The following is a 17931-nucleotide window of genomic DNA, read 5'->3' on the forward strand; positions in this document are numbered from 1 at the left end:
TTAAAATTTACCCCAAGGTTAGGCCGATTTAACCCCAGGTTAAGACTTAACCCTCTTTTGAACAACCGGGCCCTGAGCTGTAAACTAAACACGACTTACGTTTCCACCTGGTCGAGGTCTGTGTGAGGCGACTCTTTGATAACCCGTTGACACAGCATCAACACCGGCCATTACTTTAATCTACAAACACAACACGTCGAGTGGTTAGCTAGTGCGCATTTACACGGTGTAGGGTTTCCCTAGATCTGACCCACCTGATGAAAAACGAATGCTAGGTTTATCAGCAGAGTTGGTAACTTGAGGTAGATTGGCCACCGTAAAGAGATTCGAGTGCTGACATTTCGAGCGTTAGGGCTAACTCTCGAGATGTCGGTACCTGAATGGAGGTTGAATAACCCCAGTGACGGATAAAGAAACACAAGGAGCTTTACGATCAAGGAAACGAAACTTTAATATAAAAAGAAAAGAAAGGGCAAAATGCAGGTCACTCAGTTACCCAGCACTAGACACATGTACGCATTGGGGACCTATTTTTTCAGATTCGCTGATCGGTTACTCGGATTAAAGAAGGAGACATAGGCCCGATTTATACAAGAGACGGATAATTCGTCTGGACGAAGTTGGGCAAGAATTTTTTAGTTCGTCTGATAATCCGTCCGTGTATAAATACGGGCAACAGACGGATTATTTGTCAAGACGAACTATCTGCTTAGTTCGTTTTGGCAGACGAACTAAGGTGGATAATCCGTGTGTGTGTATAAATGCAGGGGCAGACGATGAACTTAGATGCCAGAATCGACACCTCGTTACATAAAGCCAGCGGGCTCTTAGCAGTAGGATACAAAATGTGTTGGCATAAACGAAACACCTGTGACTTGTACCCATTCCTTTTCCTCGCGCCAGTTTCTCGCGACTTGCATAATCCGTGAGTATAAACGGGACGAACTATGAGACGAACTGATACTGTGTTTTATAGTTTGTCCCGTATTTATACTAGACGGATTAAACGACCAGACGGATATAAATCGGACCATAGTTTGAACGTCTCACCTTAACAGCTGTCCAACAGCCTGGTGTTGAAGTTCCCTTTGAGGAGACCAGCACCACATCATCCGCTTCGTCAGTGTCGTATAAAATTGACGGCTAAAATGATAAGAAAATATCTTTTTGATCGCCATGGCCGGAAACAGACAAACCACCATAACTGATGCCTACCTTCCGAAAGCAACGCCAACACAGCTAAGCCACACAAAGATAATAGAGAGATTAAGGAAAAGTATCACAAAAATTTGACGTCATTTCCAAACCCAAAAATGTTTGTCTGACAACAGAAACAAAAAAAATAATTGTCTAGCTTTGTTATATGAACGCCTGAAACAGACTTGTATTTCCTCTACAGCGAAATCTGTGTAACGACAACTGAGTTGAAAGAAGATTTCCAAAAATTTGCAAATGCTCATTGACATGATAAGATACTGCTTTATTATTTAACTCGACGTAGCGCTACTTTTTTTTGCAGTCGTCCGTCTGTTTTTAAAATATTATCAAAGTGTTAGCAGCTAAAACAGCTTTTGTCACCTTGGCGTTAGCCAGCCTCGCTCCTGCTTCGGTAGAACCCTTATCTCCCCAGTCCACCTGCGGTTTAAAAACAAGCTGGTTAGCAAACAGGATTGACTGGTTCAAATCTCCGGGCACGATTCGACCCTGACGAAGGGGTAACCTGTACCGCTTGCAACATCTTATATTATTGGTCGAGAGAACAAAAGAACGAACAATAAAACAATCTTCCTAGACAGAAAAAAAAAAAACAACGCAGCTGCAGGTTATCAGAGTCCAGTGAAAATTGTTCATGTAAGCATGTACAAAAGCGGCTACAAGTCGCGATTTTTATCATGTAATTTTTGAAAGCCAGAAATCGCCGAGGCAATCACGGCCTTACACCTACCCTGACGGGAGTAATTCCGCCCACTCCTCCACCTCCATAGTATGAGGCGTCAACAGTTGGCCATTTTACTCTGCCGGAGGCCTGTAAAGAAAACAAACGAAAATAAAAATAGCAAAATGAGGACTGATAAAAGAGTAACCGCTGCGTATATTTAGCATCAGTGAAGAGCATGTTTGCCGTTCATAAAGGGACTGGGCCCTAGTTTACACATCGCTCAAATTGCGTCTCATGAAAACAATGAACCCCATCGCCAGAAGAAAGATCACATAAAAATTAACTACTACAGCCGCCGTTACACGTTGAAACTTTTAGCCGAAACTTGTGTGCAACGGCGAACGAGACCAGTTTCACGAAGTGATGTTACACGGTGAAACTCTTGTTTTTTTCACCACTGCGACCGTTGCGAGCCGTTGCAGAAGTAGAAAGTGGTTCTACTTTTCGTGAAACTTGTCTCGCAACGGAAGTTCGAAAAAGTTTCGCAAAACTGGCCATGTTACACGGTGCAACGCCTGCTGAAACTTGTTTCGCAGCGCCGTTGCACACAAGTTTCAGCTAAAAGTTTCAACGTGTAACGGCGGCTTAAGTTTACAAAGTTTGGTTATGTTTCATTGCGTAGTAACCAGGCTGTGACCCGTCAAAGGTCGCCCAAATTCCATACAGTCTCTAATTTTTTGTGATTTTTGAAAGCATTCTGTATGGAGTAATCTGACGACAGATCCTCAAACTTGGTAAACTGACTAATTTTAATCAAATGTGATCTTGCTTGTGATGGACTCCATTTTTCAGATTAAATGGAAATTTAAAAGCTTGTACCCAGTGACCATTTGGAATTGCATTATCGAATAATCCAGGTTTTAATAATTGTGAATGTCTTACCACGTCGGTATGTAATCCGCGTCGTACATACTGTTAGGAAACATCCCGTGCGACAACAACGAGAAAGATAGTAACCTGCGATCACGCCCCAATTTAACAGCACTTTCATTTGCTCAAACTGTGGGAATGGTTAGGCAAACGAAACCAAAATAGAGCTTGATCGCAGTTTTGTAAGGGTAGCAAATGCTCAGCTCAGTAATCGAGAAATGAAGCGTAACCGAGCTCTTTCCTCGTTGTTGTTCAGTCTGTTTTCTCCCTACGTTGCGGCACCGAAGACATGCCAGCTTACTTACCGTCTTCTCCGCAGGGGGAGGAGGGGGAGGAGGAGGAGGGGGGCGAGGGGGACGGCGTGGTGGCTTCGGTGGTGGTTCTGCTGTAGTTGCTGGCTGGTACTTACGAGGAGGCTGAAAAAGAGTATGATAGACATCACAAAGTGTCCCCTAACCCTAATTCTTACTAAAACACACATAATTCTGTCAAACATGAAGTCATATGAAAACGACAAAACGGTCTGTGTTACATGAAGTACTCAAATTTAGGGTTAGGTGCATTTCTGGACATAAGTGAAAAAAACGAAGTAAAAGTACATTCCATGGGGTCAGTACAGCCATCAAAATTGTCTCTAACTCCTGCCTCGTCCCCACTGAATGTCACATCATCCTTTGAAACGCATGCGCTAGAGCGCTAGGCCCCAAGCCTCTGGTTTTCTCGACAGACTCGTTGAGGTCTAGGAACGAGGCTGTGTGCATGAATGACTTCATTAACATAATACATTTGATGAACGTGGACCAGCCGCTGAGAGATAAACCACTCAAAACGGCGTTTGGAAGCACTGAGAAGCCTTAAAAACACAGCAAAACACACCGGGTAAGCTTTTTCAGAATTTATCATAATTTTTGTGGGATGTTGTTGTCTAATTTTCGATTTAATTTCAACGCCATACAAACTCTTATATCACGCTTTGGTGATCTGTGGAAAAACGTAGTCGTAAGGTACTAGAATCTAAAGGTCTATAGTAGTGGATGTTCGCAAGACGACGGCTGAAGAAGAACGACGGCAAATTGCCACAGGGTGACTTGCGCAACAACTACATCCATTCCAATGGCCTTTCATGTCTTTAACAAACAGAGAACGATATTTTAAACTGAAAATCATGTAAAAGTGGTAATCGAATGTCACGTTGGTAGTACAACGTTATTTGGCCGTCTCCTTAAGGCAGCCGTCTTGTTGCACGAGTTCACCAGTAAAAAGAAAAGACAAGGTTCAATCGAACATTGAGTCTCAGCTGTCGCGCTTGCCACAAAAGGATATTAGAGAGTTTAAGAAACGAGGACGGCAACGGTAACGAGAACACCGCAAAACAATAGGTTCAATGAGGAAAAACAATCGCTCTGCACGTGCGTTTTACATTTTGGTACATTTCTTTGCCGTCCTCTGCAAAACAACAACGTGAAATGACCACATTTAAGGTTTTGTGGTGAACGTGAACGCACGACGATGAATTTTTCATTTTCGTTCTTAACTTGTACGCTACTCCTACCAATTTGGTTCCTGGATAGTTCGCCATTTTTGTAAAAGTTGAGCGAGTTGAAATAACCGCGAAGTAGCACAAATGAAGTAAAGATATATTTTCAGGTGACGTTTTCGTTGCCGTTGCCGTCGTCGTTGCTTAAGCTCCCTTTTTAAAAAAAATAAACTTCTCGTTTTTGTAACTCTTTCGCAATCATTTAAATTTGTTTAACTTGGAAAATGCTGGCGAACTCTCCAGGAACTAAATTAGTATCAACCACGCCAAAGTAAGGAAAAAAAAAGAAGATTTTGCGTCATACGCTCCGGTTCTCGAGAAAACCTAAAATTTGGTCATTTCACGTTGTTGTTTTGCAGAGGACGGCAAAGAATGTGTACCAAAATGTAAAACGCACGTGCAAAGCGATTGTTTTTGCTCATTAAGCCCATCGTTTTGTGGCGTTTTCGTTACCGTTGCCGTCCTCGTTTCTTAAACTCTAACAACAAAGACGACAACGGCAAGAAAAACGTCATTTGAAAATACAACTTCGCGATTATTCCAATTCGTTCAACTTGTATAATGTGGCCGACGTATCTGGGAACTAAATTGATAAGAACAGCGTTCAAGTAAGGAAGGAGAACAAAAAATTCACCGTCGTGTGTTCACGTTCTCTTCAAAACCTTGAACTTGGTCATTTCACGTTGTTGCAAGTTTTGCTGATGACGGCAAAGAAATGTACCAAAAATATAACGCACGTGCAGAGCGATTTTTTGCTCATTAAACCTATTGTTTTGTGGCATTCTCGTTGCCGTTGCCGTCGCCCTCGTCGTTGCCCCCTAATTTGTCGCCGTTTTTTCCTCGGCCATCCTGTTGTGCAAGCTCACTAGCAAAATTACGTAACAATAAAGGACGCACTCTGTTCCCCACCATCAGAAAGCTTGGGGCAGGATTTAACCATGAACAAGGAAGGACACACGTTAAAAAAATATCCGATCTTACAAAAAAGAAGGACCAAAGCTGCGAGAAAGATGTTCAAACGTTTTTAAACAGCGAGAAAGAAAGTTTATAACAACGAGCAAGAGCGACTCACCTTTTTCCAGACGCGAGGCCAAAACCACCACAAGGCGAGTAAGATTAGAAAGGCGAATAACGACAAGAGCGCCACGATTAAACCAATATTGGTTTTCTTTTCAGTCTGTCGAAAATAAAAACAAAAAAAACCGTTTCTTTTAGGACGCTCTTAAGTACTTCTACAGTATATAGAACCTGCTCAGAGCATGGAACTGTATTCAGCACGAAAAACTGTAACTGTATTTATCGTCAATAACGATTCAATTAATACTTTGTCAAAAAGCCACGTTAAACGCTAATTTTTTTAACGTTCCTTCGAGATGGCGAGCATTTGTGCTTTTCATTAACTGAGACGCAAGTTGAATAGCAAAAAGTAACGGTGTAAATATATAAATGACTTTATTAATATTTTAAGTGTCAAAGTATTTAACACTATTGTGCTAATTGGGGAAACTATAAATAAGTGAAATAAATATACAAACTGAACATAACATTTGTTGAACTGGTGGGAGGCGAACCAGTTCGGTAATTGCAAAGCGTGGCCTTGAATTTGAAAACGGGGCTACCGTGAAACAAATCGAAGTAGTCAGAGCGGGACTCCAACACGGGGCCTCTGGATTACTGACAAGTATAGCACCCTAACCACTAGGCCACATCACCCTCAAGACAGAGATATTCGTACAGGTGTTTGCAAACTGGATGACTTTCATGTCGGGCATCTGTGAGTTAACGCAACATTGTAAAAACGTCTGTAAAAAATTCGACGTTTTCTTTGCTTTACCTTTAATTAACATGGTACATCACCCAGATATACACGCTTGCAACTCCAAGCAAACTCAATGCAGTTTTCTTTTTTGTTTTGCCCAAGCCGGAATAAAACATAGAAAGATCAGAATTTCTTTTGACGTATATATGTCCAAACCTCTGTTACATGTATCTCCGTTTCATTTTCTTTATCCGGCTTAATCGTTGTGACTGGCTTCACCGTTGTGACTGGCTTTACTGGTTTGATCGGCTTTGTGCAGTTTTTAGCTGTAATGTTCACGTCACTGGAAACGAATGTCGTTCCATTATTCATTGACACTTGCAACATAAAGGCGCTGAAAAAGAAGGCGAGGGAAAATCAGTCATGCTGTCATTCTTTTCGGTCTATGCAAACTATAGGGTAAACGTTTCGAAATCACTAGAATTATTTGTTCCTGAAGTTTAATTTTTCATCATCATCATCATCATCATCATCACCATCATCATCACCATCATCACCATCATCATCATCATCATCATCATCATCATCATCATCATCATCACCATCATTATCACCATCATTATCATCATCATCACCATCATCATCATCACCATCATCATCATCATCATCATCATCATCATCATCATCATCACCATCATTATCATCATCATCACCATCATCATCATCACCATCATCATCATCATCATCACCATCATCATCATCATCATCATCATCATCACCATCATCACCATCATCATCATCATCACCATCATCATCACCATCATCATCATCATCATCATCACCATCATCATCATCATCATCATCATCATCATCACCATCATCACCATCATCATCATCATCATCACCATCATCATCATCATCATCACCATCATCACCATCATCATCATCATCATCATCATCACCATCATCATCATCATCATCATCACCATCATCATCATCATCATCACCATCATCATCATCATCATCATCATCATCATCACCATCATCATCATCATCATCACCATCATCATCATCATCATCATCATCACCATCATCATCATCATCATCACCATCATCATCATCATCATCATCATCATCACCATCATCACCATCATCACCATCATCATCATCATCACCATCATCATCATCATCATCACCATCATCACCATCATCATCATCATCATCATCATCACCATCATCATCATCATCATCATCATCATCATCATCATCATCATCACCATCATCATCATCATCATCATCATCATCATCATCACCATCATCATCATCATCATCACCATCATCATCATCACCATCATCATCATCACCATCATCACCATCATCATCATCATCATCATCACCATCATCATCATCATCATCATCATCATCATCATCACCATCATCATCATCATCATCATCATCATCATCATCACCATCATCATCATCATCATCACCATCATCATCATCACCATCATCATCATCACCATCATCACCATCATCATCATCATCATCATCATCATCATCATCATCACCATCATTATCATCATCATCACCATCATCATCATCACCATCATCATCATCATCATCACCATCATCATCATCATCATCATCATCATCACCATCATCATCATCATCACCATCATCATCATCATCATCACCATCATCATCATCATTTTCATCATCATCACCATCATCATCATCATTATCATCATCAGCAGCATCTATCATCATCATTTATAATTATTAGTTTCTGAAGTTTAATTCATCATCATCATCAGCAGCAGCAGCAGCATCTCTCATCGTCATTTATAATTATTTGTTTCTAAAGATTAATTTATCATCATCATCATCATTTATAAAAATCGTTGAGGACAATTAAAGCTGGGAAGTTAACACACGTTTCAACATTTGCCCAACATTCGCTTAACACACACCTGTAAGTTGAACGGATGTTGGGCAAATGTTGGACAAATGTTGAACGGAGTGTCCAAACGGCTTCACAGAACGCCATTCAACGTTTTCGAGAGCAGGGGAAAAGTTGAATCGATGTTGAATGAAAGATTAAACCAATTTAACTTTGATTCAGCACGCTTTCAACCTTTTTGTACACTTTCAACAATGTTGAACGACCTGTTCAAACGCCCCCGACATTTGGCTCAACAAAGTGTTGAACGCATGTTGAAGCAAATGTTGAAACCGTTAAACGGGCGAAGTAGGGCTGTCCCTAAGTTGCTCCAATTTTCTCAAAAAGTTGCTCCAATTTTCCAAAAAAGTTGCTCAAAAGTTGCCCCAAAATCCAAAAGTTTCTCAAAAGTTGCTTTCTATTTTTGGGTGTAAGAGATTGATTCACAACTCAAATAACGATTTAATTAATAAATTTCGCTTTACATAGATATCAATACATAATTATATTACACTGACTCATCAATATTGTAAGACTGAGTCTCTCTCAACCGCTGACCGCTTTCGTCTGCTACCACAGGCAGCCCAGGGGACCGGTATTTTCACTGTGTTTTACGCAGAAATGGCCGAATCATACATAAAAGTTTAAATTAGAACTTTAATGGGTGGTTTTTAGACAAATTTTAGTTACAAATTGCCTTAAAAGGGCGAGAAAGTTATTCAAAAAGGAAAAAAATGCTCGAAATCCGAAAAGTTGCTCGAAGGACTAAAAGTTGCTCAAAAGTTGCCGAGCAACTGCGGGACAGCCCTAGGGCGAAGCTGACCTCAACATGGTGTGTTTTCTTTAAGATCAAGAATCTTTCTCTCTCTAACTCTCGAATTTAAACTCTTCTAAGCCACAACAGTGACCAGCAAATAAATTATCCTTACAACATCACCACTTGATAAAGCACACAGTTTATGAGCATAAAGGAAAAGATCACCAGAGATAAAATGTCTTGATGTTTTAAGACATTCTCCCAAGTTGTACCATAAGAAATGTGCAAAGGAAGGAGAGAAGAATTTGCAAGTTGATATTGGGGTTTAAACGGCTAAAATAAGATGTTCACCTTTGAGTATCTTTCAGAGCAGGAACAGGACAAACTAGTCGCCTATCTTCAATTGCTATGGCTTTTGTTGCTGTTAATGAAAACAAAAACAGAAAATGTGTTATCACGACGATAATTAGTGTTCTTGGAAGCTACATTTTCTACTTTCTATACAGTTTTGTAAAATGTTGTGTGACGTTATACCCATGTTTACATAAACAATCACAGTGCTGCAATCTCCATAAAGGGACTGCTACATTAGGCAATTTGTCTTGAAACTTATCTCGCAATTTCGTTGAGCCGCTGTAACACAAGTTGAACGAAACGTTGCGTAGTGTAAGATGCCCTCAAATGAGCTTGTGTCGCAATGCTTTTGTTGCAACCACCATGGCACGAAGTAGAACCGACTAATATATCCTTTTCGCAACTGTTGCGGCAACATTTCTGGGCATGTTACACCAGGCAACGATTCGTGCAACTTGTGTCGCAACAAAATTGCCAGAGAAACTGCAAGAAAAATTCCCTAGTGCAACAGCGCATCATTAACCAACAAAAACTAATAAAATCGTATACCCACCTGGACGGTAAGTCTCATTATACCTAAATCCGCACCAAACAGCCACATTAAACTTAACGAAACCGCGACCATACAAAGTAACAGTGGCATTTTCTGCAAGAAAAAAAGTCAAACTAAAAGGCTAACGCATTCTCCACAGCACGAAATGGCAGATTTACTAAACTAAACTTTAAAACACGCCATAAAGTTGCGTTAAGCTGTAAACAGATTTTTACGCAACTTTACGCATTCTCGTAAAGTTACGCAAAGCTCTGTTGAGGAGTCGTAAAGGTAAAGTAAAGTGCCGCATTTGCGACATCCTACGTAATGTACCGTAAAGCCAAAGTAAAACTAAGGTTTAATTCCTACGTAAAGGTGATTAAGGGCCCGTAAAGTAGAATTGGCTGAGACTATGGTCTCCAAATCATTTGCGAAGCAAAGGTTAGGTGAGGATCTCTTGTGGACTCCCTTAGCTTCTCTTAGATCGATAGATTTTCCCAGGGTTTATTTTTCGATTTTAATTTCTTGAACACAAATAACGACCAATACTGCAGTAATGATTCCAAGTACTAGATAGTCTTCCAAATTGAAGGCGAATTGCAGACTGATCATCTCGTAAACATGTAAATTATAAAGTACAGCAGGATCAAATCAACTGATGCTTTCCCGCCAATAGTTTAGTCAACTCTGTTGCCGTGGATTGAACGTCACAGTGAGCAGTGATCGCTGATTTATACAACTGTACAAGTCCCAACAATGATTACTATCAAACTAAAAAAAGTTGTAAACAAAGGAAGAAAGGTTCAATACAGTGAAGAAGCAGCTTAATTACCTCCTAAACACGCTTCCTTCGGATCAACAGAGGTGAGTTCAACACAAGACTTGTTAGCAATCTGATAAAAATAAGGAAAATGGTCAAAACTACTATACTCGAAGAGATCCAGCAAACCACAAAATAAATGCTGGTCTCTCTGGAATCTTTAAAGTTAATTGAAGTTTGAATTGAAGGCATTTTCCGCAGTGAAAAGCACCAGGACGGGAGAGTAGGACGACGGCTTACCGGAAGTGAAATTACGCCACTTGACAGAACTGCGCATGCGACAAAGCTTGCATTTTCCCGTCCTGCCCTCCTCTCCGACGTGAAAACAGATGTTTTACCGTCGTGTGGAGAACGTGAGTAATTTTTTTTTTTTTTGCCATTCTAAATGTATTTCTTGGATCAAAATTTATATTCTCTGATAGATAGGTGATACCTGTTGCTATTGAAGCCAGATTTCAGATGACTAATCTCAGTTTTGTAATTTATTTCACTAAGTAAGAGTTGTACTTCGTGCCTCCTCGTGTCCTCGATGTCGAAAATTCCCGCTTAAAAGCAAGACGGCGATCAACCGAGGTAAGTATACCTTTAACTTCATACTTAGTGGAATCTAATGAGACTGTCATTTCCTACGTTCAAATTGCAACTTTGGAAAGTGAAGTCTTTTTAACCTTCAGTTATAAGTTTAAATTTGAAATCAAGACAACACGATTTGAATATCAACATAATTGGCTTCTAAATTCATGAAAAATTAGCTTCAGCACTAGAAACTCATCGTCATCTGTTTCGCCGTCCAAGTAGTTGTCGAGAAGCGCAATTCGCAGGTCGCGAAAAGAAACCAAAATCTTTTGTTTACTTCTTTGTATTTCCCGCCTTTCCCATCCGGGCTCCCGGTTGCTTAACGACACACAAGTCATGTTGACGACGGCGACGTGGAGCCAGTCCTTTTCGTCGGACAGACGTCGACGTCCTCCTCTCCTGTCCTGGTGCTTAAGGTCTCTGACAACCGTAATGAAGCGTTCTCTATAGAGTGTTTTCACATGACGTCACGGCGGCCATGTTGGTGTCCCAAAACAAAGAAATGGCGGCCATGATGGTGTCCCAAACTAAACCTCTGGGAATTGAACTCTATTTTTATGCAAATACTTTCTTTTGTTTCAGTAAACCAATATGGCCGGTAGTCACGTGAATGAAAACACTCTATTCCAGTATTTAAAAATGCATGTGAAGTCACCGCTTTGGTTTAATAGACCCTTATCACTCGGCGGCCATGTTGAGTCTTAGGGGAATAAAAAGCTTTGTTTCTTGCGCGGCAATCCTCGGCCAGACGCGAATTCAGTGCGAGGCTTGCCGTGCAAAAACAAAGCTTTTTATTCTCCGGAGACTCAACATGGCCACCGAGTGATAAGGGTCTATCGTTCGAGAGCTTGTGTAATTCATCATTTCAGAATCCTTAAAATCGGTTTATTCCGCGGTCGGGTGATCTTTGGATTATTCTATTTAATTTCGAACTCCAAAACCCTGTATTGAAGGAGGAGAGAGAAAGCCGTGAGAACTCGCCAAATTTGCCAAAACTTTACGACACAATGAAGGAGCGATAAGGAAAGATGTCTATAGTGGATGAATATTCTTGAGCGTTAGGTACATTAAGATTGAGTGGTGGAAGGGCTTTTAGCAAATAAATTTTTCTAGTGGATTGTAAGATTTTTAAAAGTTAATGCATTTTCAATGATATTATCCTTATCTTTTAATTTTGTACTTAGCTTCCTTTCTGATAAAACCAGATGATTCTTAAAAAATTCATAAGATAGATTAAAGTTAAATGCAAGTAGTCGTTATAAAGGCGTACACAAAGCAACGATTCAAATTTAGCTCGTTTTGCACGGCAGCAACATGACGCTCACAAATGTAACTGAAGGAGTCCACAACCAGTTGATAGTTTCTTCAGTGCAAAGTTACGGTTTTGTGGCCATAACCGCATTTCTGGGGAATACTCTGATCCTCGTTGCCCTTCACAAGAAGACTTCACTTCATGCGCCGTCGAAACTTTTGTTCCGCAACTTAGCCACAACTGATCTTTGTGTTGGTATCATTGCAAAACCTCTTTTTATAACTTATCTTATATCTACCCTGAAAGAACGATGGAATTTTTGCCGCTACTCATTTGTTATTTTCAATAACGCAGGCCATATTTTAGGTGGTGTGTCTTTGTTTACACTGACCGCCATTAGCGCGGACAGACTTCTCGCCCTGCTATTAGGGTTCAGATACAGACAAGTTGTAACTTTAAAGCGAACAGATCGAATTGTGGCCATTTTTGGGGTTTTCTCCACTGCGGGAGCGACAACGTTGTTTTTTAATCAACCTATAGCCTTGCGGTATGTCTGCGTTGTCGTAGCACTTCGTGTAGTCACGTCAATAACCAGGTTCAAGTTCTGTCGACTTCACATTCTGTCGACTTCCAAGTTCACATTAATCAAGGACATCCAAGCCAAACTATTCAACTGAACAAAGCGCGTTACAAAAGAACAGTGTCCAGCGCACTTTGGGGGCAGTTAGCGTTAGTTGTTTGTTATCTACCAATTGCTATGGTGGAGGTTTTGCGCCTTCAAAGAGGAGTGTCGTCATTCCTTTTAGTCGCTTGGTTTATTTAGCAACTTTGGTTTTCCTTAACTCGTCATTGAACCCGATTCTTTACTGTTAGAAGATCAGAGATGTGAGACGAGCAGTAAAGGACACACTCAGGGGACATTTTTGTCGATGGAGTTAATTCTTACAATATAGCTTGACTGTTTAATGTTTCTATTGAAGTATGGTGAAATTTAACGCTGAAGCACCGCGCTTTTTCAATTGCACTTTGTGAGCTTTGTATAATAGTAGAGATACTTTTTTTTTAATAGACGTAAGATAAAAAATTGTATTCGTCTAAAATTGTTATAACTCAGCGAGTGGAAGTGGAAAACTATCTACAGGTACCAACTGTATCATTCAAAAAACGAGCTACTTTGATGAAGGAAGTCGACAGAAGGTTGAGAAGTGTTCAACTAAGCCAACCACAAGAAAAAATCCAAGCAAGATTGGGTATCAGCTAGTTCCTAAAATTCGAGAGACCAAAATTAGTGCACCATTCTACAGTCCAGGGATGCAGACAGAATTTAACTTTTGATTAATTAAAATTGTGAGGTTTTCGTTTTTGCTTTGTCAAAGCAAATCCATCTCTTAATTATAAGAGTGAAAAAAAAAAAGGCACTATTTTTTAATTTTCATTTTATAGCGTTAAACAAAAGCTTAACAGTCACCAGTCATTGGCTACTGTAATTGTTTGTGACATTAAACTAGTTATGAATAAAATTGCTTGATGTTTTCTTTCTTTTAAATTTATTCAGTTCAGTCTATATTTCGGTTAATCTGCTGCAAACGTAAACGGAGCGAACTGAAAATGAGTAAAACAGGAGAAAACCAAAACCGGAAAAGAAAATTGAAAAGAAAAAGCACCAAAATCAGGGCTTGTTTACGGCATCCGTAAGCGTTACTTAGCAACCAAATTGCTTCGGCACGTGTTCATATTTCGTATGCCACAACTGTTCACGTGCTCGATCACAAGCGGGTAATCTTCATGCATCAATTTATGAGAATAATTCAAACTGGCAAAAATTAATCAAGAAGGACTTTCCAGAGTTTTAATCAAACCATAAAAAATCTAAATGTACAGGTAGACTCTCAGGAAGCGAATGTCAGCTTATGATCAAATTGGACCAAATTCCATGAGAAAACAGGAGATTTTCAGGCTTGAATGATACGAAGACGTCGAAGCGTTTATTCATTTATTTATTTGCTGCATGCACGAACGACTGTTGAAAAACTTTCTTGAGAGCACGCGCTCGCCCGAAAAATTGTGTTGCTGGTACCACATTTTTTTTAATTAACTGGCTTTTCAAAACTCCCAGTGAAAAATACGAATGTATTAATTAATTTGTCTTTGTCGCAATAAGCATATCTCACAGTTGACAGTTGACAGTCAGTGGGCGTGGTTAGTTATTTCTGTTTGATGATGCTTTTCTATAATTTGTTTTCAATATCTTGGTTGGACACTGACATACGACAAATGCAGACAAAGCGAGGGAAGGAAAAAAAAATAAATAAATAAATACAGTTGCTTAAGTGTCAGTTTTCAAGGAAAAAGGAAAAGCGGACCAATGCAGGTTAGAGCCATGTCATGTTTAACTACATATAGCCGAATCCAATGTATTGGCAAGGTGGCCTGGTTACCAGGGCCTTTACACTGTCGCGAAAAGAAAGAAAGGACTGGGAACAAGGTTGGCGATAGAGTGAAAACACCTGTTATAGGGACAAACTTATGAGGCGCTTAGTAGCATGCGCTCACCCGAAAACTTGTGTTGCTTGTCAAATTATATCAATTCGTAGCCTTTTGTAATTAGCTGGCGGCATAAAACTCCAATTAAAAATATGAAATATATAATGACTTCTGTCTTTAAATTGTTTTTCAATAATTTTTTGGGATGAATATGAATTAAAGGAAGACGACAATTAATTTCAGCTTGCGTGGGTCTAGAACAAAAGTATGATATAATGTGACAGTAACATGACTTCGCTGTGATTATATGAGTAGTGCATGAAATCGTTGTTCCCTGAACTACAAATTGATCTTCCCTTTTAGTCATAAAGTGATAATTTGTCTAAGCCCACGATGCTGGTTTGTTATATTTTGTGACCAGCGTTTATCGACTTTCTGTGCTGCATATTAACTGTATATCAATATTTTTATGTATTAAGGTATCATATTATGGACTTAAGGACATGGATTGTCTGTTGAATTATAGTCTTTTGAAAGAGATACAAGTTGCAAAGAACTCATCCGAATGTTTCAAAATTTTTGTCGGTTGTTTTCTGATAATAACATAACATGGATTCAGCAAAATTTGACAAAGTTAATTGACTTTAGTCGTCAATAAACTACGCCATAGCTTAAGCTTTTTGCCGAGCACTGCCGTAACATGGCGACAGCATACTCTTGCAGAAGACGTCAAAGGAATGTTCTAGCTTTTTAACGAACGTGCGGAGCTTTTGTTTCGCTCATGAAACATTTTGCTTTTTAACGTCGTCGTTATCGTCGCCATCGTGTTTTCGTAAGGTCCCTAATATGTCTGTTGATGTACGGCAAATGTAAACAAAGTGAGCTAAAGAGAAGTCAGAGAGAGACATTCACGAAAATGAATAAAGATACAAAAAATGAAACCGAATTTAACACCATGACAGACCAAAAAATGTAAAGAAAAAGCAGCCTGACTCAAACTGTATGAACAGGAACTTTCAGTTTTGTAATAATATAAATTGCAAGAAACAAGAGTCTACATATGTAAATAAAAAATGTTATAACTGCATATTGAACGTTTCCGTTAAGCCTTCGTGGAGGTAAATATCCTAACGGCAGAGGAAGCTCGCTCAGAACACTGGCATATTTCGACCCTTAATACTCGCAATATTCAAAACCGTTTTTTCTCTGCTTTCTTCCTGAAAAAAAAAAAAAAAAACAGATGCTTCTTAAAAAATTCATCAGATAGATTATACTTTAATGCACCTAGTCGTTATAAAGACCTAGGCAAAGCAACGATACAAATTCAGCTCCTTTTGCATGGCGGTAACATGGCGTTCGCAACCTTAACTGCAGTTCCAAAGCTAACATGCGAATTGGTGATTCTTTATGTGCCAGTTCAATTGTGCTTTTCTGTTGCCAAGGTTCTTTTGATCGTTTACATCAACAGAAAGGTTTGACATTCGTCTTCTAAAAAATTAAAAACAAAATTAAAAGAAAAGGAGCCTGACTCAACCTTTATTAACAAGAACTTTCAGTTTTGTAATTATAATATAAATTGCAAGAAACAAGAGTCTACATATGTAAATAAAAAATGTTATAACTGCATATTGAACGTTTCCGTTAAGCCTTCGGGGAGATAAATAACATACGATAACGGCAGAGGAAGCTCGCAAAGAAAATTGGGGGTAACCGCGCATTTTATAGAGATAATTAAGCAACAATTATTCTGAAAAGCGGTAAAACACAAAGCAATGTATGGAGTCACCCCCCCCCCCCCCCCCAAATTGAAGCTTTATTATCTCTGAAAAAAGCATGGTTACCCCCAATTTTCTTTTTGGATACGAAAAGCACTTTCTCAGTTCTTCTTTCTCCGCATAGTTTTAAACCACACAAAAATATCTCTGTATTAGTAGGCACCACCCATAGGAAACCCGACTATCACGAGATGCGCAGAACGTAGGCGCAGAAACAAAAGTAGGCACCGTCCTTAATAGCAATTTTAAGATGCAAAGATCAAAAGCAGGGTGTTTCTTTGTATGTCAGATCAATTGTGCAGGTGCAGGTGCGACAATAGATAAAACATTATTCGCTGAACTGCAAATTGGAACTTCCTCTTTAGTTATTTAACAGTGATAATGTGGTTTAAACAACTCTCCTGTTGCGTTATCTTTCCGCACCTTCCTGTTAATTACCTTTTATAGAAACATATCTGCTACGAATGAATATTCTTCTGGCGTTAGGAAACTTGTGGTTCCGTGGTATACGGACTTACAAAAAATAGATTTTTCTACTGAATTGTAACATAAAAACATTTTCAATGATCTTTTCCTTATTTTTCAAATTTCTACTTAGCTTCCTTTCCGAAAAAAACCAGGTGCTTCATACTGACAAAAATTCATAAGACAGATTAAAGTTTATTAGGCTCAGTCTCTATAAAGACTTAGGTAAAGCAACGATACAGGTTAGGTCGTTTTGCCCGGGAGTAACATGGCGTTAACGAACTTAACTGGAGATCCAAAGCAAACCTCATTCGAAGACCTGGCGTGTTCAATCGCATTTACTGGAGAAATCCACAATCATTTTATAGTCCTTTTAGTTCTAAATGGTTTTGTGGCCATCACCGCATTTCTGGGGAATACTCTGATCCTAGTTGCCCTTCACAAGGAGTCTTCACTTCATGCGCCGTCAAAACTTTTATTTCGCAACTTAGCGACAACTGATCTTTGTGTTGGTCTCATTGCAGAACCTCTTTGTGTTACTTATTTTATATCTTCCATGAACGAACCATGGAATATTTGCCGCTACGTATTTGCTGTTGTCAATATCACAGGCCATATTTTGTGTACAGTGACATTGTTTACACTGACCGCCATAAGTGTGGACAGACTTCTCGCCCTGTTATTAGGACTCAGGTACAGACAAGTTGTAACTTTGAAGCGAATGTATCGAATTGTAGTTGTTTTTTGGGTTCTCTCCACTGCCGGAGCGACAATGATACTGTGGAATGAACGTATAACCACGTGGTATGGTTGCGTGGTTGTAGGACTTTGTGTAGTCACGTCAATCTTCTCTTACACGAACATTTTCCTTA

General features: G+C 39.5%; 2 protein-coding genes across 3 annotated transcripts in view; one reads left to right on the plus strand and one right to left on the minus strand.

Moving 5' to 3' along the window:
- LOC146454383 (anthrax toxin receptor 2-like) overlaps positions 1–17931 on the minus strand; it is a 38992-nt gene that overhangs the window by 8991 nt on the left and 12070 nt on the right. The window contains exons 9-18 of one of the 2 annotated variants that reach the window (XM_085095453.1): positions 10520–10580; positions 9709–9801; positions 9153–9222; positions 6385–6499; positions 5419–5523; positions 3115–3225; positions 1946–2026; positions 1579–1635; positions 1051–1143; positions 100–180 (exon numbers count right to left, since the gene is read on the minus strand). In XM_085095453.1, coding sequence (XP_084951579.1) covers positions 100–180; positions 1051–1143; positions 1579–1635; positions 1946–2026; positions 3115–3225; positions 5419–5523; positions 6385–6499; positions 9153–9222; positions 9709–9801; positions 10520–10580 — 867 coding nt within the window. Of the gene's footprint in view, positions 1–99; positions 181–1050; positions 1144–1578; positions 1636–1945; positions 2027–3114; positions 3226–5418; positions 5524–6321; positions 6500–9152; positions 9223–9708; positions 9802–10519; positions 10581–17931 lie in introns of both variants that reach the window. The other variant, XM_085095452.1, reaches the window with a different exon arrangement.
- Positions 17328–17931, plus strand: part of LOC146454385 (adenosine receptor A2b-like) — a 939-nt gene continuing 335 nt past the window's right edge. The window contains exon 1 of the mRNA XM_085095442.1: positions 17328–17931. This exon is cut by the window's right edge and continues 335 nt beyond it. Coding sequence (XP_084951568.1) covers positions 17328–17931 — 604 coding nt within the window.

The sequence above is a fragment of the Pavona decussata genome, unplaced genomic scaffold (assembly GCF_977016875.1).
Source record: "Pavona decussata unplaced genomic scaffold, jaPavDecu1.1 SCAFFOLD_302, whole genome shotgun sequence".
Lineage (NCBI taxonomy): Eukaryota > Metazoa > Cnidaria > Anthozoa > Scleractinia > Agariciidae > Pavona > Pavona decussata.